The 17,354-nt window shown below is 38.3% G+C and overlaps 7 protein-coding genes and 1 non-coding gene across 8 annotated transcripts; 6 read left to right on the forward strand and 2 right to left on the reverse strand.

Annotated features, from left to right (window-relative positions):
- Positions 1–346: 346 nt before the first annotated feature.
- On the forward strand, positions 347–1,522 carry BRETT_000428 (uncharacterized protein; the record flags this gene model as incomplete). The annotated part of the gene is made up of 1 exon (XM_041278996.1): positions 347–1,522. One exon carries the CDS (start codon positions 347–349, stop codon positions 1,520–1,522), a length of 1,176 nt encoding a protein of 391 aa, XP_041137210.1.
- Positions 1,523–1,934: 412 nt separating this feature from the next.
- Positions 1,935–2,008, reverse strand: BRETT_000429. Its single transcript has one exon. It is a non-coding gene; the product is annotated as a tRNA-Ile (tRNA).
- Positions 2,009–6,908: 4,900 nt separating this feature from the next.
- Positions 6,909–8,822, forward strand: BRETT_000430 (uncharacterized protein; the record flags this gene model as incomplete). The annotated part of the gene is made up of 1 exon (XM_041278997.1): positions 6,909–8,822. One exon carries the CDS (start codon positions 6,909–6,911, stop codon positions 8,820–8,822), a length of 1,914 nt encoding a protein of 637 aa, XP_041137211.1.
- Positions 8,823–9,294: 472 nt separating this feature from the next.
- BRETT_000431 (uncharacterized protein) lies at positions 9,295–11,223 on the forward strand (the record flags this gene model as incomplete). Its single annotated transcript, XM_041278998.1, has 1 exon — positions 9,295–11,223. The coding sequence occupies one exon, from the start codon at positions 9,295–9,297 to the stop codon at positions 11,221–11,223; it is 1,929 nt and encodes a 642-aa protein (XP_041137212.1).
- A 627-nt stretch (positions 11,224–11,850) lies between these two features.
- On the forward strand, positions 11,851–12,486 carry RIB3 (3,4-dihydroxy 2-butanone 4-phosphate synthase; the record flags this gene model as incomplete). Its single annotated transcript, XM_041278999.1, has 1 exon — positions 11,851–12,486. The coding sequence occupies one exon, from the start codon at positions 11,851–11,853 to the stop codon at positions 12,484–12,486; it is 636 nt and encodes a 211-aa protein (XP_041137213.1).
- A 517-nt stretch (positions 12,487–13,003) lies between these two features.
- BRETT_000433 (uncharacterized protein) lies at positions 13,004–13,669 on the forward strand (the record flags this gene model as incomplete). The annotated part of the gene is made up of 1 exon (XM_041279000.1): positions 13,004–13,669. One exon carries the CDS (start codon positions 13,004–13,006, stop codon positions 13,667–13,669), a length of 666 nt encoding a protein of 221 aa, XP_041137214.1.
- A 122-nt stretch (positions 13,670–13,791) lies between these two features.
- On the reverse strand, positions 13,792–14,730 carry BRETT_000434 (uncharacterized protein; the record flags this gene model as incomplete). Its single annotated transcript, XM_041279001.1, has 1 exon — positions 13,792–14,730. The coding sequence occupies one exon, from the start codon at positions 14,728–14,730 to the stop codon at positions 13,792–13,794; it is 939 nt and encodes a 312-aa protein (XP_041137215.1).
- Positions 14,731–15,093: 363 nt separating this feature from the next.
- Positions 15,094–17,313, forward strand: BRETT_000435 (uncharacterized protein; the record flags this gene model as incomplete). Its single annotated transcript, XM_041279002.1, has 1 exon — positions 15,094–17,313. One exon carries the CDS (start codon positions 15,094–15,096, stop codon positions 17,311–17,313), a length of 2,220 nt encoding a protein of 739 aa, XP_041137216.1.
- Positions 17,314–17,354: the final 41 nt, after the last annotated feature.

The raw sequence follows: 17,354 nt of genomic DNA on the forward strand, positions 1-17,354 counted from the left end.
TCAAAGAAAATTTTTCGCAATGTATAAACCGTTTTTTTTCTTCCCACTCACAGCCACCCGTTTTGGTTAAGGGCGCGATGTTTTATTGTTCTTTTCAATTCTTTTCTTTTCTTTTTATTTCTTTTTCAAAATCATATATTAACAGTCATCCATCACTGATCTTTGCACATCGTTCAGAATTGATCATGCTGTTTGTGTTTTTGCCACATCCGTTTCACTTTAAAAATTTTTTATTCTTCTATATATCTACACTTTTTGACGTATTGTCATTTCTTTCCTTATCACACTCGACAATTAATTGATCCCAACTTTAATTTGGTATCCAATAAGGCTAATCAAAAATATTATGTCTTCTTCTACTATACAGTATACCCAAACAAGACAAATTGATGGATGTCTTACACCAGTGGGTGAGAATCCATACTTAAAGCATTCAAGCATCCCGATGTTGGAACCTTTTGCACGTGAAAGCAATAGCAGAGCTTCGAAACCAGTGGATGCTATTCCATCTCCTCCTTTATCGCCACATACCAGAGTCAGTAATGAAGATACAAATCAGTTTATGAACCTACTTTTCCCAAAGGCCAGTCGGCCCCAATTGAAAAGCAATCTTCTTACGCAGGATGCAGAGCGTAGAAAAGGAATTGGATCTGTTCCATCACCCGAGCCCACCTCATATCTTGCTGATGTTAGATCTGGAAAACCTCGTGCATCTTTTCCACTTAAAGACATGGCACATTCTTCATTATACATCAATCCATTTCACGATATTGGTAAACCTGGCTTCAAAAGAAGACAGCTATCGTTTCTTTCACATTACCATCTTTCTCCAGCACTTCCTCAGATTCCAGAAGTTCCAACGGAGTCTTCTTCGCCTAAAAAATATACCTCTTCATCTAAACACTATACATCATCTGGTATAAGAGCAAGTTACAATACTGTCCCAAAATCGAGGTCTGAGAAACGCCATTTATCTCCGAACTTCGAAACACGCAAGTCCAAAAGACATTTGAGGCATGTTCGTTCTTTTGAACAAGAATCTGGATTCGATACATCCAATTCTGATTCTTCGGCACCTGTCAGTCCCCCTCCGAAGAAGAAAAGAAGAAGAAGAAGACCAACAACAAGAAAGGCCAATTCTGCAACCACCCGCTATGACTATGATTATACCAAGCTTCCTAATTTCTGTCCTTCTATTGATGTGCTACCTGATAATGCACGCTGCATGAAAACAGAATGGAAAGGGCAATCGATGGACTTGGATGATGATCCACTGATCAAAGAACTTCATCCAGCGGAAATTGTGTTGGCCTCGACTCTTCGTCTTCCCTGCAAGGTTTATCTTGACTCAAAAAGACGTATCTTTTCGGAAAAGGTTCACAGAATGAAACAGCATCTTCCCTTCAGACGGACTGACGCTCAAAAAGCGTGTAAGATTGATGTTAACAAAGCCAGTAGGCTTTATGTGGCTTTTGAAAAGGTTGGATGGCTCAGAGAGTCTAATTTCAAGAAGTATATGTGAAGTCGCACAAACGTCTTCCTATTCCGGATAACATTTTAAACATATTCCCATAAATGGGTTCGCATTGCTAAGGCGTTCATTAATTTCCCTATCCAGTTCTTTAATTGTTGTTATTATTATATTAGATCCGCCGGGTTATCTTTCCTTAAAATACTTTTTTTTTGATCGGTGGATTATAAATTTGGTTTCGCTATGGTTCTTTATACATTTACACTTTCGTGCTACGGTTATTTCCCCCACATTTTCTCGATAATGTGCACTAATACATTAATTTGGGGTTTTTATAAGCATTTAATATGATTTTTTTTTATCCTTGGTATCTCAGGTTATATGATTAACAACTGAACTACTTAAACTACACTAGCGCAGTACGCAAAAAAAATAAAAATGACTAAAAAATTAAATTCCGTAATGGTCCCTAGCAGGGTCGAACTGCTGATCCTCGCGTTATTAGCACGATGCCTTAACCAACTGGGCCAAGGGACCATTTGCGAAGTTATAAATTTTATACTAATTTATAGATGTATTTTATACTGTAATCAAAAAGTTTATGATTTGTTTGACGTTAGTTATAATTTTTCGGACTTAAGAGTGACCTTATGAGTTACTCTTGGGCTTTAGCTATCAAACTCCTTCTTTAATAGAACTAATAAGAACCTAGCAGTCGGGGAGATTCAGACAATTGTAAGGTCGGTTACCTAAGTGGGTGGATATAAATGTACCAAGTGGTCTGTGTGATAATGTTAATGCCTTTAACATTCTAACAATTGTGTATGTGTCACCATAGAAGAAAATGAATTTACTTCCTTTACTCTGTTACCATCAAAGTGGAGTCGAACTAGTTGTATTGCAAAATAGGCTATCGGGTCTCGTCCCTTCGTAGAAGAAACAAGTTATATAAAAAGAGGTAAAGTAAAGTAAAAATAAAAAGGAAAATAAAGTGAGGTAATCATACAAAAAAAAGGATCAGTGTTGTAGCCTGACACAAGAGATTCATTAACCGTACTAGATGGAAGAACTGAGATGTTATTCGTGGACGATTGGGCCACAGGGGACAACGTCGGTGGACGGGAAAGATAGTCAGCGACTGTATTTGTTGAACCGGGAGTATAGCGTATCTCAAGACGATATGGGACCATCTCCTCAATCCAGTGCAAATGCTTAGGGTTGGGGTCGTCAGAGACAAAAATGTCCATGATGGCTTTGTGATCCGTTTCAATAACGACGGTTGGACCATTGGCAGTATAGTAGTGAAGATTTCTTCTTGGACCAACAGACCAAACTCTTGTACAAGAAACCGCGTCGCTTATGCATCCTGTTTCCCAGCTACAACCGTTATTGGATACTTACCACTCTTCATTCTTTGGAGGTCACGCAGGTATTACCCGTCTGTCATCCCATTTGAAGACTTACTTCTACTTTCCCCACATGTACAAGTATATTGCGCATTATGTGGCTAGCTGCACCATTTGCCAACGCGTCAACTCTCCTAACTCCCACGCGGGATCCCTTCAACCCACAGCCAAATCACCTGGTCGTTGGAAAAAGATTTCCATGGATATAGTTTCGGGCTTTACCAAGGTTCCATACCAAGGACAGACCGTTGACTCAGTACTAGTCATTATTGACTTATTCTCGTCACATGCACACTTTTTTCCGATTCCAGCCACTTTTTCTGCTGCTGATTTTTCCCGCCTCTTATTGACCCGTTATATGCCACTCCACGGTATTCCTTCGGTGATCCATACAGATCGTGGCCGCCAGTTTGAAAATGACTTGATTCGACACCTCACACATAACCTTCACTCTTCAATCGCCTTCAGTATCACTGGACACCATCAGAGTAACGGCAAGGTGGAACGCTTTATCAGAACTCTTCAAGATTACCTCCGTTCTTACGTGGGATCAAATACCTCTTGGTTTGAGCTTCTTGCTTTCGCCGAATTTACGATCAACTCTACTCCTTCAGTCTCACTTGCTGGAAACACTCCGTTCCAGGTTGATTTAGGTTATAATCCGTCATCACCCGCAAGTCTTTCTTATTCCCTAAATGAGGGGTGACGAAAAGCAGATGACATTACGGAACTTCTTGATAGATACGGCTCCACCGCCAAAGCAGCGTTGAATGCAGCTTATGAACGAAACAAGCAATACTACGATTTCCGTTATAAAGACGTGGAATTTGAACTTGGTGATACTGTTTATATCGATCAAACTGCTATTCCGGCTATAGGCGACGTCCACAACAAGGAACAACCCGCTTCACACCGTACAAAGTTCATTGGGCCTTTTCGAATCACCCAAAAACTTTCCCCTGTGAATTACGAGCTTGAATTGCCTCCTTCATACAAACGCAGTCCTATTTTCCATATTTCCCAACTTCGAAAACAACATTCGCTTCCGGATGGCTTCTTTAGAGCTTCGGCTCAACCGGCTGCGCAATTTAGGAAGTATAAGGACGGTTCTGTTGAAATGGAAATTACCGCTATTACTGATCACAAGAAGAGAGCCAAAGGTTACTTGATGCTTGTGAAATTTAGCGATAACATCAGCGAATGGATTCGCATGGGTTCTTTGAAGCGTACTGCTGGAGAAATGTTAAGAGAATACTGTTCCAAACATTCTGATCTTCGCAAGGTTTTCTCGTAGCACCCCCGGAGATGTAATAGATGCGTCGAGAGTCGCGTCTACATAAAGCTGCCCTGCCTTGTTTATGCCCAAGAAAACCTCGCTCATAAGGATCAAAGGTATTTAAACATGTGCATTTTCCCCTTTTCATCCAGTTCTTTTTACCTTCTTACTTAGTTCTTTTACTTTTATACTTTTCCTTTCTTTAGCCTTAAAAACACTCAATACTAGTTATAACAAAAACTTCATAAAGTAATCGGCGTCACACTTAAACCAATTAAATAAAACTATTACACATAATATAAAAAAAAGATTTAATTCCCAGAAACAGAATTATGATCGCGCATAATCATTTTTCTGCTGATTCCCTAACATACACAGTTAGTGCATTTTATCCAGGATTGTCTCTATTAAATATTATTCTAAATCTTCGTTATTTTAGAATAAGTTCAGATCTCAAAACAAATAAATCTAATGACATATAATAATAGATTACCTAATACTAGGTAATATTCTCATATGTCCGACGATTCTTTATGCCTTGAAGTCTTTTCTATATCCGAACTATATGGCCAATCTCGTTCATAACCTTGGGCATCTGCGCGCTCGGTAGTGCTACGGCACCGAGATATGTGAGCAATTAAGCAGATACAAATGTCACACGGGATTTATATACTCTGACATTTTGCAATACAACTAGTTCGACTTCACCTTTGATGATAACAGAGTAAAGGAAGTAAATTCATTTTCTTCTATGGTGACACATACACAATTGTTAGAATGTTAAAGGCATTAACATTATCACACAGACCACTTGGTACATTTATATCCACCCACTTAGGTAACCGACCTTACAATTGTCTGAATCTCCCCGACTGCTAGGTTCTTATTAGTTCTATTAAAGAAGGAGTTTGATAGCTAAAGCCCAAGAGTAACTCATAAGGTCTCTCTTAACTCCGACAAGAATTATGTTTGTTCTCTCATAACGCTATATACACAATTAGAATGTGTCAAAACAAGAGAAGCATAGAACAAAGACCATTGTCTATGGTGTTGTAGAAGAGGAAAAATGATAATTATATAAAGATGTGATATCCTTTTGCATCTCTACTCAATCTTATGTACAAGTTATATACTATAATAAATGTCGAACTACTATACTAATCTGGTAACACTAACAGAACGATGCTAAGAGGTTTAAGATAATCATACATACTAGAAATAGTATTTGAATACATTCATAGAAAACAAATGCTATGTAAATCTCAGTAGTGTTCGAACATGTTCTTCGAAGAATTAGGACAACCTTTAGATTGCGAAAGTTATAGTGTTAATTTTGTGCAGCATATGAGCCAGCTTCTTACTCGTATACAATCATATACTAATACTACCGGTGCACAGATGCTCATAATTATGAACAAGTTTGACAAGTCAATTTGAGTATAAGAAAATATTTCTGCTGCATAGAATAAGTTCTATAAATTATTTCTAATATTTTTCTGGATATTTAGTCACATATTATAAATCAAATACGTTTGAACCTACAAATGTATTAGCCTATAAACATCATTGTATCTCATAGATATCTACCGCAAGCAACTTCCAAGACGTGAACCTTGGCAGAAGTGAAGAAGTGTGAAGAAGTGAAAAGTAATAAATAGGGAAGAGACTGTAAGCATTTGAAGAAACATCTAATTTCAGACGGCTAGTCCCCTAGTATAAAAAGACGGTAAACCGTATGAACATATTAAAAGTTAATCCTTTATTATTTATCCTTGGGGAACATAACAAAGTATTGAGAGGAGGCTATCATGAATATGAATAATTATCACAAGCATTTTTCAAATTTCGGCATTGTATTCAAATGCCATTCTTGCTACCAAAATCTTTCATATTTATAATACTTCTATTCTTAAGATCACATATCTATTATTCTGCGCTATCAAAATAAGCATCGCAAGAAGTGAGAAGTAAAAAGATATTTTCGTAAGTACTGGAATTCGCATTGCTAACTATTCCTGGACGTAACATATGCTTCTACTGTGGCAATTGGCCATCCTTAAAATTAATATGATGCTTAAAGCAATGATATATTCATTCATCTTAAAAAATGTAATTTAATCTGTAAGACTTTATCATCGGTGGCACTGGTTTTCTGGGTACATATATTTATACTTATTTCTTCTTTTTAATTATCATACGTAGTATTGGCTTCGCCAAATTTTAAAGATATGAATAATGAATATTTAGCTTATTCTCTTGAAACGGCAGAAAAAAACAATTTGACAACTCATCCTATCAATCATAATTCATTACTATGCACATCACAACAATTTTATTTAAAGTTGATATTGTTAAGATTATCCCACTGCCAGATTTTTACTCCAGAACATTTGCATCAAGTACTGAAAACGCAAAATCCTTGCAGATTACTCTTTTCAGCTTCACAAAGAAAGCGGGCATTATTCACTAAATAGACAAGGATCGATATTGGACGGGACGGCGTCTCATGCATGCAGCGATGCGACAAATGGCTAAAAAAAACGCTATCTTAACAATGCGGAGATGCAAATTTTTTTCCGGTGTCAGAAATTTTCACCTCACGTTATTTCATCGGTGCCGTCGTATAGCAGAGATCCGACGAACATCTGTCGTATTTTGTTTCCTCTCTGCTTTTATTGCTTTCAACCACTCTTTAATATTAGTTAAATCTAGACGTCGATTAAAAGCTGCAACATTATTTAAGAAGATAAAAGGTATGACGGCGCCAATGCAGAGCGTTAACAAGAGAAAGCACACAGTGGGTAACGGTAAGATTACTAAAAAACAGCATAGACCTGCAATTTCCTTGCAGCAGACACCAGAAGAGGAAAAAAAGGCAAAGGCATACTTTCAACCTAAGATTTTTCAGCAAAAATATGAGACTTCCTTAAAGCATCAGATTGACACATCTGGTCCTTATCATTGGGGTTCCATCAGCGATCTTTTCAACGACGAGCTTCTTAGAAATGTTAGAAAGGAGATATTGGAGAACATTCACTTTACAAAGAAGGAGACTGATATTTATAAGGTTTTTCAAAGTGGAGATTTGGCAAACTTATCCGCTTTGTCAGAGGATTTGAAAAAGAAACTTCCTAGCTTGTGCAAGGTGAGATCTGGTCTCTACTCAAAAGCATTTAGGAATGTGATCTCTCGGGTTACAGGATGCGGTGACCTTAGTGGCTCGAAGATGGATATTAGTATCCATCTGTATAACAGAACATGCCATTTGTTAACACATGATGACGTTATTGGCTCTCGGAGAATCAGTTATATTTTGTATATGCCAGACCCAGACAAAGAATGGAAACCATCTTATGGAGGTGCTCTCAGATTGTTTGATTCAATTGTTCCTAACGTTCCAGAGTCCGATCCGGTTGCAAAATTGACACCACAGTTCAATCAGATTGCATTTTTCCATGTTCAACCAGGTGTTTCGTTCCATGATGTCGAAGAAGTCACTGCAACCAAACAAAGACTTTCACTTCAGGGATGGTTCCACATCCCACAACCTAAAGATGAGGGCTACATACCTGGGGAGCAAGAAAGAACAGAGGCAAAATCAACGCTCGAGTTACTTGAGACTAGAGAGCTTAGAGAGTACGACTTCCCGAAATTCGAGCTTTCACGGATTCCGGAACCCGTTGTTGATCAATTCCGTTTGGACTTGAAAAAGCAGGATATTGAGTATTTGGCTAAATTTATGAATCCTGTTCTTTTGACCCAAGAATCCCTTAATAAATTGCAAAAAACCTTTTCTGACAGCTCAGTCGTGGACATTGTTTCTTTTCTTAATGACAGTTATGCTGGAGCATTCAGAAAAGAATTGAAACACTTCGAATTAAACGAATATCCACATATGCCGTCCAAGCAAAGTGAAATTGAATTTCCATGGAAACTGGCCATTCCATCTCATAAGCGTCGTTATATGTATATGGATGGCACTTCGCAACAAGATATTACAACATCTGCCTCTATTGCTAAATTGAACGAGACATACCCTCATGAGGAACCCAACTTTGAACTTACTGCGGATATGTTTAGAATGAAAGAGCAAAGCGAAAACAGAAAAGAAATCGAGTCTAAGGCCGATAAAGATGCTACTACATGCAATTCTGTGTCCGCCAAATTGTGTGACTTGTCAGCTCTTTTCAAGAGTATAGCATTTGGAAAATGGCTTTACCGTGTGACTCAACTCAAGGCTCTTAGACAGCAGATTTTAGTCAGACGTTTTAGACCTGGTCATGACTTCATCTTGGCTACCAAACCAGATAAGATTGAATCTGAGGAATCTTTTCTAGACGGCGTTTTAGAGGCCACGTTGAATTTGACTCCAACTACTGGCTGGGAAGCTGGTGAGTGGGGAGCATATGAACTTTGCATGATCGACGAAACGGATGACAAGGAGGCCAAAGATGAAGGAAGATTAAACGAAGATGAGGCTGCTATTTATAGATCTTCTGAAACCGATGAATCTGTCGTTTATGAATCTCAGGCATGCTGGAACAAATTGTGTTTGATGTTCCGTGACTCAAGTGTTATGAAATTTGTGAAGTACATTTCGAACGATGCTCCGGGCTCCAGATATGACATCACTGCTTCTTGGTTGTGTAAGGATGAAGATGACGAATGAAATAGAAATTAAGTGATAGGTAGTTTTCCTTATTCATTTTCGATATCATCATGATATATTTTACGTAAATGTGTATATTTGACAAGATAACTGAATTTATCTTTTTGTTAAGGCTCACTGGTATAATTGAACAAAGCTATCAAAGCTATCCTCTATGCCACATATGGGAGTGGATTGCGAGCAGAAATTCAGGGTCATAAATACATTTTTTTCATGAGTCTTTTTCCTTTCTTGAGGTGAAAAATTTCGGCAATTATTTTGGCGGTTCAAAAATTTTTTCCCTGACATAGAATATTACCAAGTGCATATCTAAGAGCTCCATGACGCACAATCTCGATATTTTATGTTTGTACGCGCAGGTAATAAACGATCTCTTAGTAAAATACTGACGGCAAACTTCCACAAAGAATTTCCGAGGGGATATAGACAAACGCAGACATATTATAACAGAAAACAAGGAAGAAACGTTAAAATGACAGACGTTAAGGAAGATTTATCCGAACAGCTTTCGAAACTCCACCTACAGGCACCAGAGTTTATCGAGGGCTCATACCCGGAGTACAATGTGGTGGATCTCTGCAGAAACTACATTGCCGGCCAGCTTTCAAAGCTTACTGGTGTGGATAAGAAAATTGCGTACGACAGTTTGGCATGGTCCATTGTTTTGGAAAAAGGTGATTTGATCGTTCCACTTCCAAGACTTAGATTGAAAGGTGATCTAGTCCAGATGGCCAAGGATCTAGCTTCTAAATTTGAACTCGGTGGTTTCTTGGACCATGTTGCACCAGTTGGTAAATTTTTGCAGTTCTTTTTCAGTCCGAAATTTTTGTTAAATGTTGTTACACCAGACGTTTTGAAACGTGGTGCCAAGTATGGTTCTGCTCCTCTGGGTAAGGGAAAAACCGTTTTGGTGGAATTCTCATCGCCAAATATTGCTAAGCCTTTCCATGCGGGCCACTTAAGATCTACTATTATTGGTGGTTTCTTGTCAAACCTATATGAGCGCCTTGGATGGAAAGTCATTAGGATGAACTATTTGGGAGATTGGGGTAAACAGTTTGGTGTTTTGGCTGTTGGATTCAACAAGTATGGATCTGATGAAGAGCTTGCAAAGAATCCTATTCAGCATCTTTTTGAAGTTTACGTGAAAATCAATCAGGACATTGCCAGCGAAAAGGAGGAAGCAGAGAAAACTGGCATTCCATTAGATGAGAAAGCATCGACAGATGGACAAGCACGTGCTTTCTTCAAGAGAATGGAACAAGGCGATAAGGAAGCATTGAAATTGTGGAAAAAGTTCAGGGAGCTTTCGATTACCAAGTACATCGGTACTTACGGACGGTTGAACATTAAGTACGATGTTTATTCAGGAGAGTCACAAGTTTCCCAAAAGACTATGGATATGGTGATGGAACAATTGCACGAGAAGAAGTTGATCCACGAGGATAAGGGTGCTCTTCTTGTGGACTTCAAAAAGCTCGGAAAAAAGAAGCTAGGAAAAGTTTTGGTGCAAAAGACAGATGGTACCTCTTTGTACGTGACACGTGACTTGGGTGCCGCTATCGAGAGAAAGAACAAGTACAACTTTGACAAAATGATCTACGTGATTGCATCTCAGCAAGATCTCCACGTGAAACAATTTTTCACCACATTAAAAATGATGGGATACAAATGGGCTGATGATCTTATTCATGTGAACTTCGGAATGGTTTTGGGAATGTCTACCAGAAAGGGAACTGTCGTTTTCTTGGACGACATCTTGGAGAATGTTCAGGAGAGGATGCTTGAGATTATGCAGAAGAACAAGGAGAAGTTTGCTCAAGTTGAAGATCCAAAGGAGGTCGCTGACCAAATTGGAATTTCTGCTGTCATGATACAGGATATGCAGGCTAAGAGAATCAACAACTATGAGTTTGGTTGGGACAGAATGCTTTCATCAGAGGGTGACACTGGTCCATATCTTCAGTACGCACACTCCAGATTGAGATCCATTGAAAGAAACTGCAATATTTCTCCAGAAGATGTGTTGAAGGCCGACATGTCATTGGACAACATTTGCGGAACTGTGGAACAGATCAAGAAGCAGAACTTAGATAAGGAAGAAGAGGAAAAGCAATTGAAGAACCTTGCTCTTCGGATTGAAAAGGTTACCGCCTTAATCAGAATTATGGCCTCGTACCCAGACACTTTGAGATATGCTTCTAAGAACCATGAGCCTTCTACAATTGTCACATACTTGTTTAAGCTCACGCATCAGTTCTCGTCAACTTACAAAGTTTTAAGAGTTATGGGTGAACCAAGAGAGATTCTCTTGGCACGTTTAGCCCTTTTCTCTTCTGTTAGACAGATACTTAATAATGGTATGCGTGTCTTGGGTATCACACCAGTCGAGAGAATGTAATTATGTGTTATTTTTTTAAAGAAATTTAGTTAATTTTGGTCGAATGTTTTAGATGTGTAATCGTTTCTTGCTAATATAATATGTTTGTGTGTTCAACAATTTGGTAATGTGTAAAAAAGATGTGAAATTTATACACAGAGCAATCAAAGAGTCAGCACCTGCCTGTGCTTTTTCTTTTTTTTCTTATATTCTTGTGCTTACAAAGATGATTAACATATTCGTCATCCGAGGATCTTTTGCTGAAAAATTAGTAATCATAAGATCTTCCGCAATTAGGTAAATGACCGAGAAGTGAGGGCAGGAAAATTTTTCCGCTCCCCGGGGTGTGGCACTTATTAAGGATTCGGCTTTTTCTCCCCACACAGTTTTGCTGACTGGGGTGAAACCGACGACCGACGAAAAATGAATCGGCAAAAAAATTCAAGATACGTCAGGGTGAATAAACGAACGGGAAGTAAATGTTATGATTAAAAAAAGAGTACGTTTCCTTATAAATACAACTGTGTGTATCGTAAAAAGTACAGTACTTGTCAATTTTCTAACGGAAAGGTATTTGTCTAGAAATTAGAAAGCACAAAAGTTATAGTTTCAGAATCAAAATTAATTATTCATCATATCATATTCAACATGTCAACGTCAGAAAAATACGAATTTACGCCTATTGAAAAAGCTCTTGAGGATTTCAAGAAGGGGGAGTTTGTCGTTGTTATGGATAACGAAGACCGTGAAAATGAAGGTGACCTTATCGCTGCAGCTCAGTTTATGACACAAGAAAAAATGGCTTTCCTTGTGAGACATTCTTCAGGTTATGTGTGTCTTCCAATTTCGGAAGAAAAAGCAGATAAGCTCGATTTGCCTTTAATGACCACCCACAGTACGGACAGACACGGAACAGCTTACACAATCACGACGGATGCAAAGGAAAACACAACAACTGGAATTTCGGCCCACGATAGAGCACTCACTGCGCTTAAAATTGCGGATCCTAATGCTAAACCATCTGAATTCCTACGTCCTGGACATTGCCTTCCTCTTAGAGCACGCAATGGATTACTTAGAGCCAGACAAGGTCATACTGAGGCTAGTGTGCAACTCTGCCAATTGACTGGTCTTGAGCCTGCTGCCACAATTTGTGAGCTTGTAAGAGATGAAGACGGTTTGATGATGAGGCTTCCTGATACTTATGCTTTCTGTAAGAAGTATAATGTTAACCTGATCACCATAGGACAGATTCTTAAGTATATGGATGATCATAATCTATGATTGCCTTGTCGCTGGATTGCAACTCAAACTGAGAGTATCGTCATTTCTGGAACAAACTTGTTGAATAGGAGGAGTGTTTGCTTTTCGCCTTAAATGGACCATTTGCCTGTATAGAAATTTAGTTTAATGTTATCTAGAATAGTTTGCAGATATGACTAGTTATTCGAATGTTTTGTGTAAGGTTACATTGCTTGTTATTCTTGACTGTTAAATTTTTCAAATCTCTATTTCCGCAGTTAATTTGATCAACACATTGCATTTGACATTGAATTTAAAGCATCATACTTACCTTCAAATTATACAATGCTAGGATGCATGCGGGACAAAAAAGTTAAGCTCAAACCGGCAACGCAGTAGGAATAAATAAGAAAAATAATAACATCGGAGATACAAAAAAAAGAATAGATAATAAAATAGAACTGTTTGTTCCGGTTTAATAACTCGCAATATACTAGTGTTATAAAGCAAAGGACATAAACACTACTATTTTGAAGTTTCTGCAACAAAGCATAGAATTATGAATAGACTTTTTGGAACAAGGAGCAATGCTCCTAAGGCATCACTTAATGACGCGATGAAGAATATCGATGAAAGAGTGTCTAGCTTGGACGTTAAGATATCTAAGCTTAACACAGAACTTACAACATATCAGCGGAAATTGTCACAAATGAGAGATGGTCCCGGAAAGAATTCTATAAAGAATAGAGCACTCAAAGTTCTTAGACAGCGAAAGCAACTTGAGGCACAAAAAGACCAGCTTATGTCACAATCATGGAATATTTCCCAGGCGCAAATGACGACAGACAATTTAAAGAACACCATGATAACAGTAGATGCAATGAAACGTACAAACAAAGAGCTTAGGCGGACGTATGGAAAAATAGATGTGGATAAATTGGAGGATATGCAAGATGAAATGCTTGATTTAATAGACCAGTCAAATGAGATTCAGGATGCTTTAGGCAGGTCTTACGATGTTCCAGACGATATTTCCGAAGGCGAATTGGATGCCGAATTGGATGCTCTAGGGGAAGATGCTGAGGCAAATGAAGAAGCCGCAGGTGAGTCACTCCCAAGCTATTTAACTGATTCTGCTCTTGCAAATGAGTCTGAGGAGCCTCCAAAGTTTGTTGATGAGCCAGAAACTGATGAGCAGGAAAAGAAAGAAATGGTTGCACAGTAAGAAATTGTTACATGAGAAGAAATATTACTTAACTTTAATCTATATTCAGGAATAATAGAAAAAATAAAGGGAAATTGGTCGTTAATGTACGTGACGTATTCATGATCGACAGCACTTTTTTTTTACTTGATTCTTCTTATTGCCATCATATAATTACCCATATTTTGGACACCAGTGAAGAACCAACCAACTGCAGGGAAATATGCGCATCCCTTAACATCAACAACTTTGAATTTGTCCTTCAACTGATCCATGAATCCCTTGATTTCACTTTGCTTTATATATTTTGAGTATGTGTGCGTGCCAACGGGAACAATGTTTAGTATGTGCTCACCCATAAAGATGGTAGTAAACCAAGATATAAGGTCTCGATTTATCGTTGAGAGAAATAGATATCCGCCTGGTGCAACATGTGATAGTGCTTGCTTTAAAACTGTTGCAGGATAGTCCACATGCTCGAGTAACTCCATCATCGTCACTACATCAAACATTTCGGTCTTTGGAATATGTTCAAGGGACATCATTTTATACTCAAGCTTGTTCTCAAGTGACGGATCCAGCTTCATGTGCTTTTTTGCTACCTTAATAACATTTTTCGTCATGTCAATTCCTTTAACAGAAGAAACCATGGGTAATCTAGCCAAGCATTCACTTAATATTCCTCCTCCACAGCCAACATCCAAACATTTCAATTGTAGCTTTTGACTATTCAACCGCACGGAATCGTCAATTTCCTTCTGTATAGCTGATGATACGTCATCCGGAAGTAGATTGTTGAAACTCCATCCTGGAATAAAAACCATCTTTTCAGGGTCTGTAATGTCTTTGTTCAATGGAATACTCGTTTTAATCGTTTTGTTAATGAAATCCATTCGGAGAAGATTCATTTTATGAAGAATTCGTTGGGATCCGGTTTCATCCCACCAAGAAGAGGCTAAATCTGAAAAATGGGATGCTTCTGATGGGTTAATGGCAGTTGGGTCTTTTGGCTTAGCAGCAAGCACTTTCGATGATAAATGTAATGCCCGTTTCGAAATTACCTGAAGTTTTGTACTCAGCATGTTGAGAGCTCTCAATTAGGTTGTAAATGTTTGTAATTGTTTTTGTGTGATGATGATTTCTGTTAGTACGGTAATACGAGCTAAATACAGCAAATATTTATTGTAGATAATCAGGATAAGTAAGGTTAGTATCGAGGAACGAAAGGAAACTAAAAAAAAAAAAAAAAAAGCATGAACTAAAGTTTATCGATAAAAGCACGTTGGTGTTTGATAACTTTACGAACGAAGTATTTATTTCTTGCCAGCACTATATTCATTAAAGAGGTTTCACAATAACTATATATAGTGTAATTTTCAGCCTTGATATGCATCTTTTTGGGGTTATCGTGTTTATAAGTTAGTCAGCACATTCTATTTCACATAATGACTTCAGATTCCGATGTGGTTGACTCAAGCGAAGATGAGGAACAGTTTGAGAGTATTATCGCTCATAGGGAGAGACGTTCAAATGCAGGTACACGAATGAGAAGGCTGATAGATATGGAAAAGGCCGGAGAGGCAGAGTTGGAAATGGAAATGGAGGATGATGATAAAGATGTTGATCTTCTTTTCCAGGAAGATGAGAATGATGAAGAATTTACTGAGGGCTCTGAAGAGGGGTCCATAGGAGGTTCCGAAGAAGAAGAAAATGGTGAGCAGAGGGAAGAAAGTGAAAGAGAAAGTGAACCAGAAGATAAGGATCTTGACGAGAATTTTAGTTCGGATACGGAGCTCAGTAGTTCAGGATCTGAATCCGATGAAAGTGCCGGAGAAAGAGAATTGCAGGCAGAAGAGAAACTTAAAAAGAAGCAGAAACGAAAGAGAGCGCTTGAAATACCTTTGGAACCTTCAAAGAAAAAGCCGAAGGTGAAAAAGAGCAACATCGCACCGCCAGCAATTCCTAGGAGAAGAAAATATTCAACGAGAAAATCAACAGTCAAGAAAACAGAGGCAGTTATGAAAAGATGGAAAGAGAGTCAGGAAAAGAAAAAGCACATGAAACCGGTTCACAAAGAAGTTTACGTTCCAAAGACATTGAAAGAAAGGTTAGAGGAAGCTAAGATCACTGAAAAGGAGAATACGCTTTCTCTTAATCAATATTTTGAAAGGGAGGAAGCCAGAAAAAGACGGCAGAAGGAACTTGCTGAAAGTAGGAAGCCTAAAATCAAGCAGTTCATTCGCTTTTACAGCAGTGCAGTGTATGTTACACCAAACGAAGAAGTAGAGAATATAGAGAAAGAGCGTTTAAGGCAGGAAAAGATAGAGGAGGAAAGAAATAAGAGGAAGAGGTCTGGCAGACGAAAAAGAAGAAAGACGCCAACTGTTGATTCGGCAGAAAAGAATAGCAATAAAGATACTTCTCAAAATGTGGTTAAAATTCCAAGCAATGGTGATCAGAAAGATGCAACTCAGGGTGAAATCAACTCTGTGAGAAGCAATGTGAATCACAATTCTAAATTTACAGAAGCAAGCACTGAAAATTCAAAACATGAAGGTAACCAAAGTGCTAGTAATAATGATATTATCGGTTCTGCCTCCAACTCTTCAAGAAATGCCAATAAAGTCGCAGATACTAAACTTGCACCATCTGTAGAGCAGGATAAAGATAGCAGAATGGGAACTGAAAACACAGAACAAGTAAATAAAAGCATATTAAAGGAAAATGTTGTTGATGCTAAGGAAACTAAGACAGACGATGATACCAAAAAGTCAGATAGGGGAAACAGTGAGCGGACTGAGATAACGAATACTGGTACTGGCATTTCAAGTAGTAAGGAGAATATTCAAAGAAAACTTGGCTCGATACCAGGAATCAAGTCAGAAGTCACAATCGATGATAAACAGAAAGATAATTCGGATTATAAACAGAAAACTGCCTTGGATGACAAGGTGGAAAGTAAAGCAGAAGTTAATTTGGTTGATAAGACAGATGCTAAATTAGAAATTAATCATGAAGGACAGAAAGATACTTTGAACACATCTGGAGACAATAAGGAGACCCCGAAATTGATCTATGAGGGGCCATCTCAATATGTTGCTGTTAATTATGTGTCATTTGAGAAATTTTCAAGGAAGTTGACCGAAAAGGATATTAAAACGTCTTTATTCGGAAAGCAATCGACTTTGCCTGCAGAACGCAGAGATCCACACTTTACAAATATTTGCACGATACGGCAGGATAACTCGACAGATCTTAGCATCAAGCGCCTCAAGGAAGATCGAGAAGCAAGCTTAAAGAGTATATTAAAGCTTCCACGTTTTGGGGAGAAGTACAAGGTTATAGAGGAGAAGAAGGAAGAAAAGCAAAAGGAGAAAGTGGAAGCCAACATCACAACACCTGCTCCTGTTGGGATTTACTTACCAAATGGTAAAAAGAAGGAATGTCCAATCAGTGGTGAAAGTGCAACATACTATGATCCTGGAAGCGGTGTTCCATATAGTTCAGTGGAATGCTTCAAGATCTTGCAAAAAGTGGCTGCAGGTGAATATTACTGGGGACAAATTGATGACGGTGGGGTGAATTCCCAATTTAAGGGAGGAATCGGTTGCTACATGGGTGAAGTATCAGGACGTCACGCGAAGGGTGTTCCTAAAGGCTTTTGATAAAAAAATTAAGTCTTTGTTTGGTATTTCATGTGTGTAAA

Source organism: Brettanomyces bruxellensis, chromosome 8, assembly GCF_011074885.1.
Source record: "Brettanomyces bruxellensis chromosome 8, complete sequence".
NCBI classification, from domain to species: Eukaryota; Fungi; Ascomycota; class Pichiomycetes; order Pichiales; family Pichiaceae; genus Brettanomyces; species Brettanomyces bruxellensis.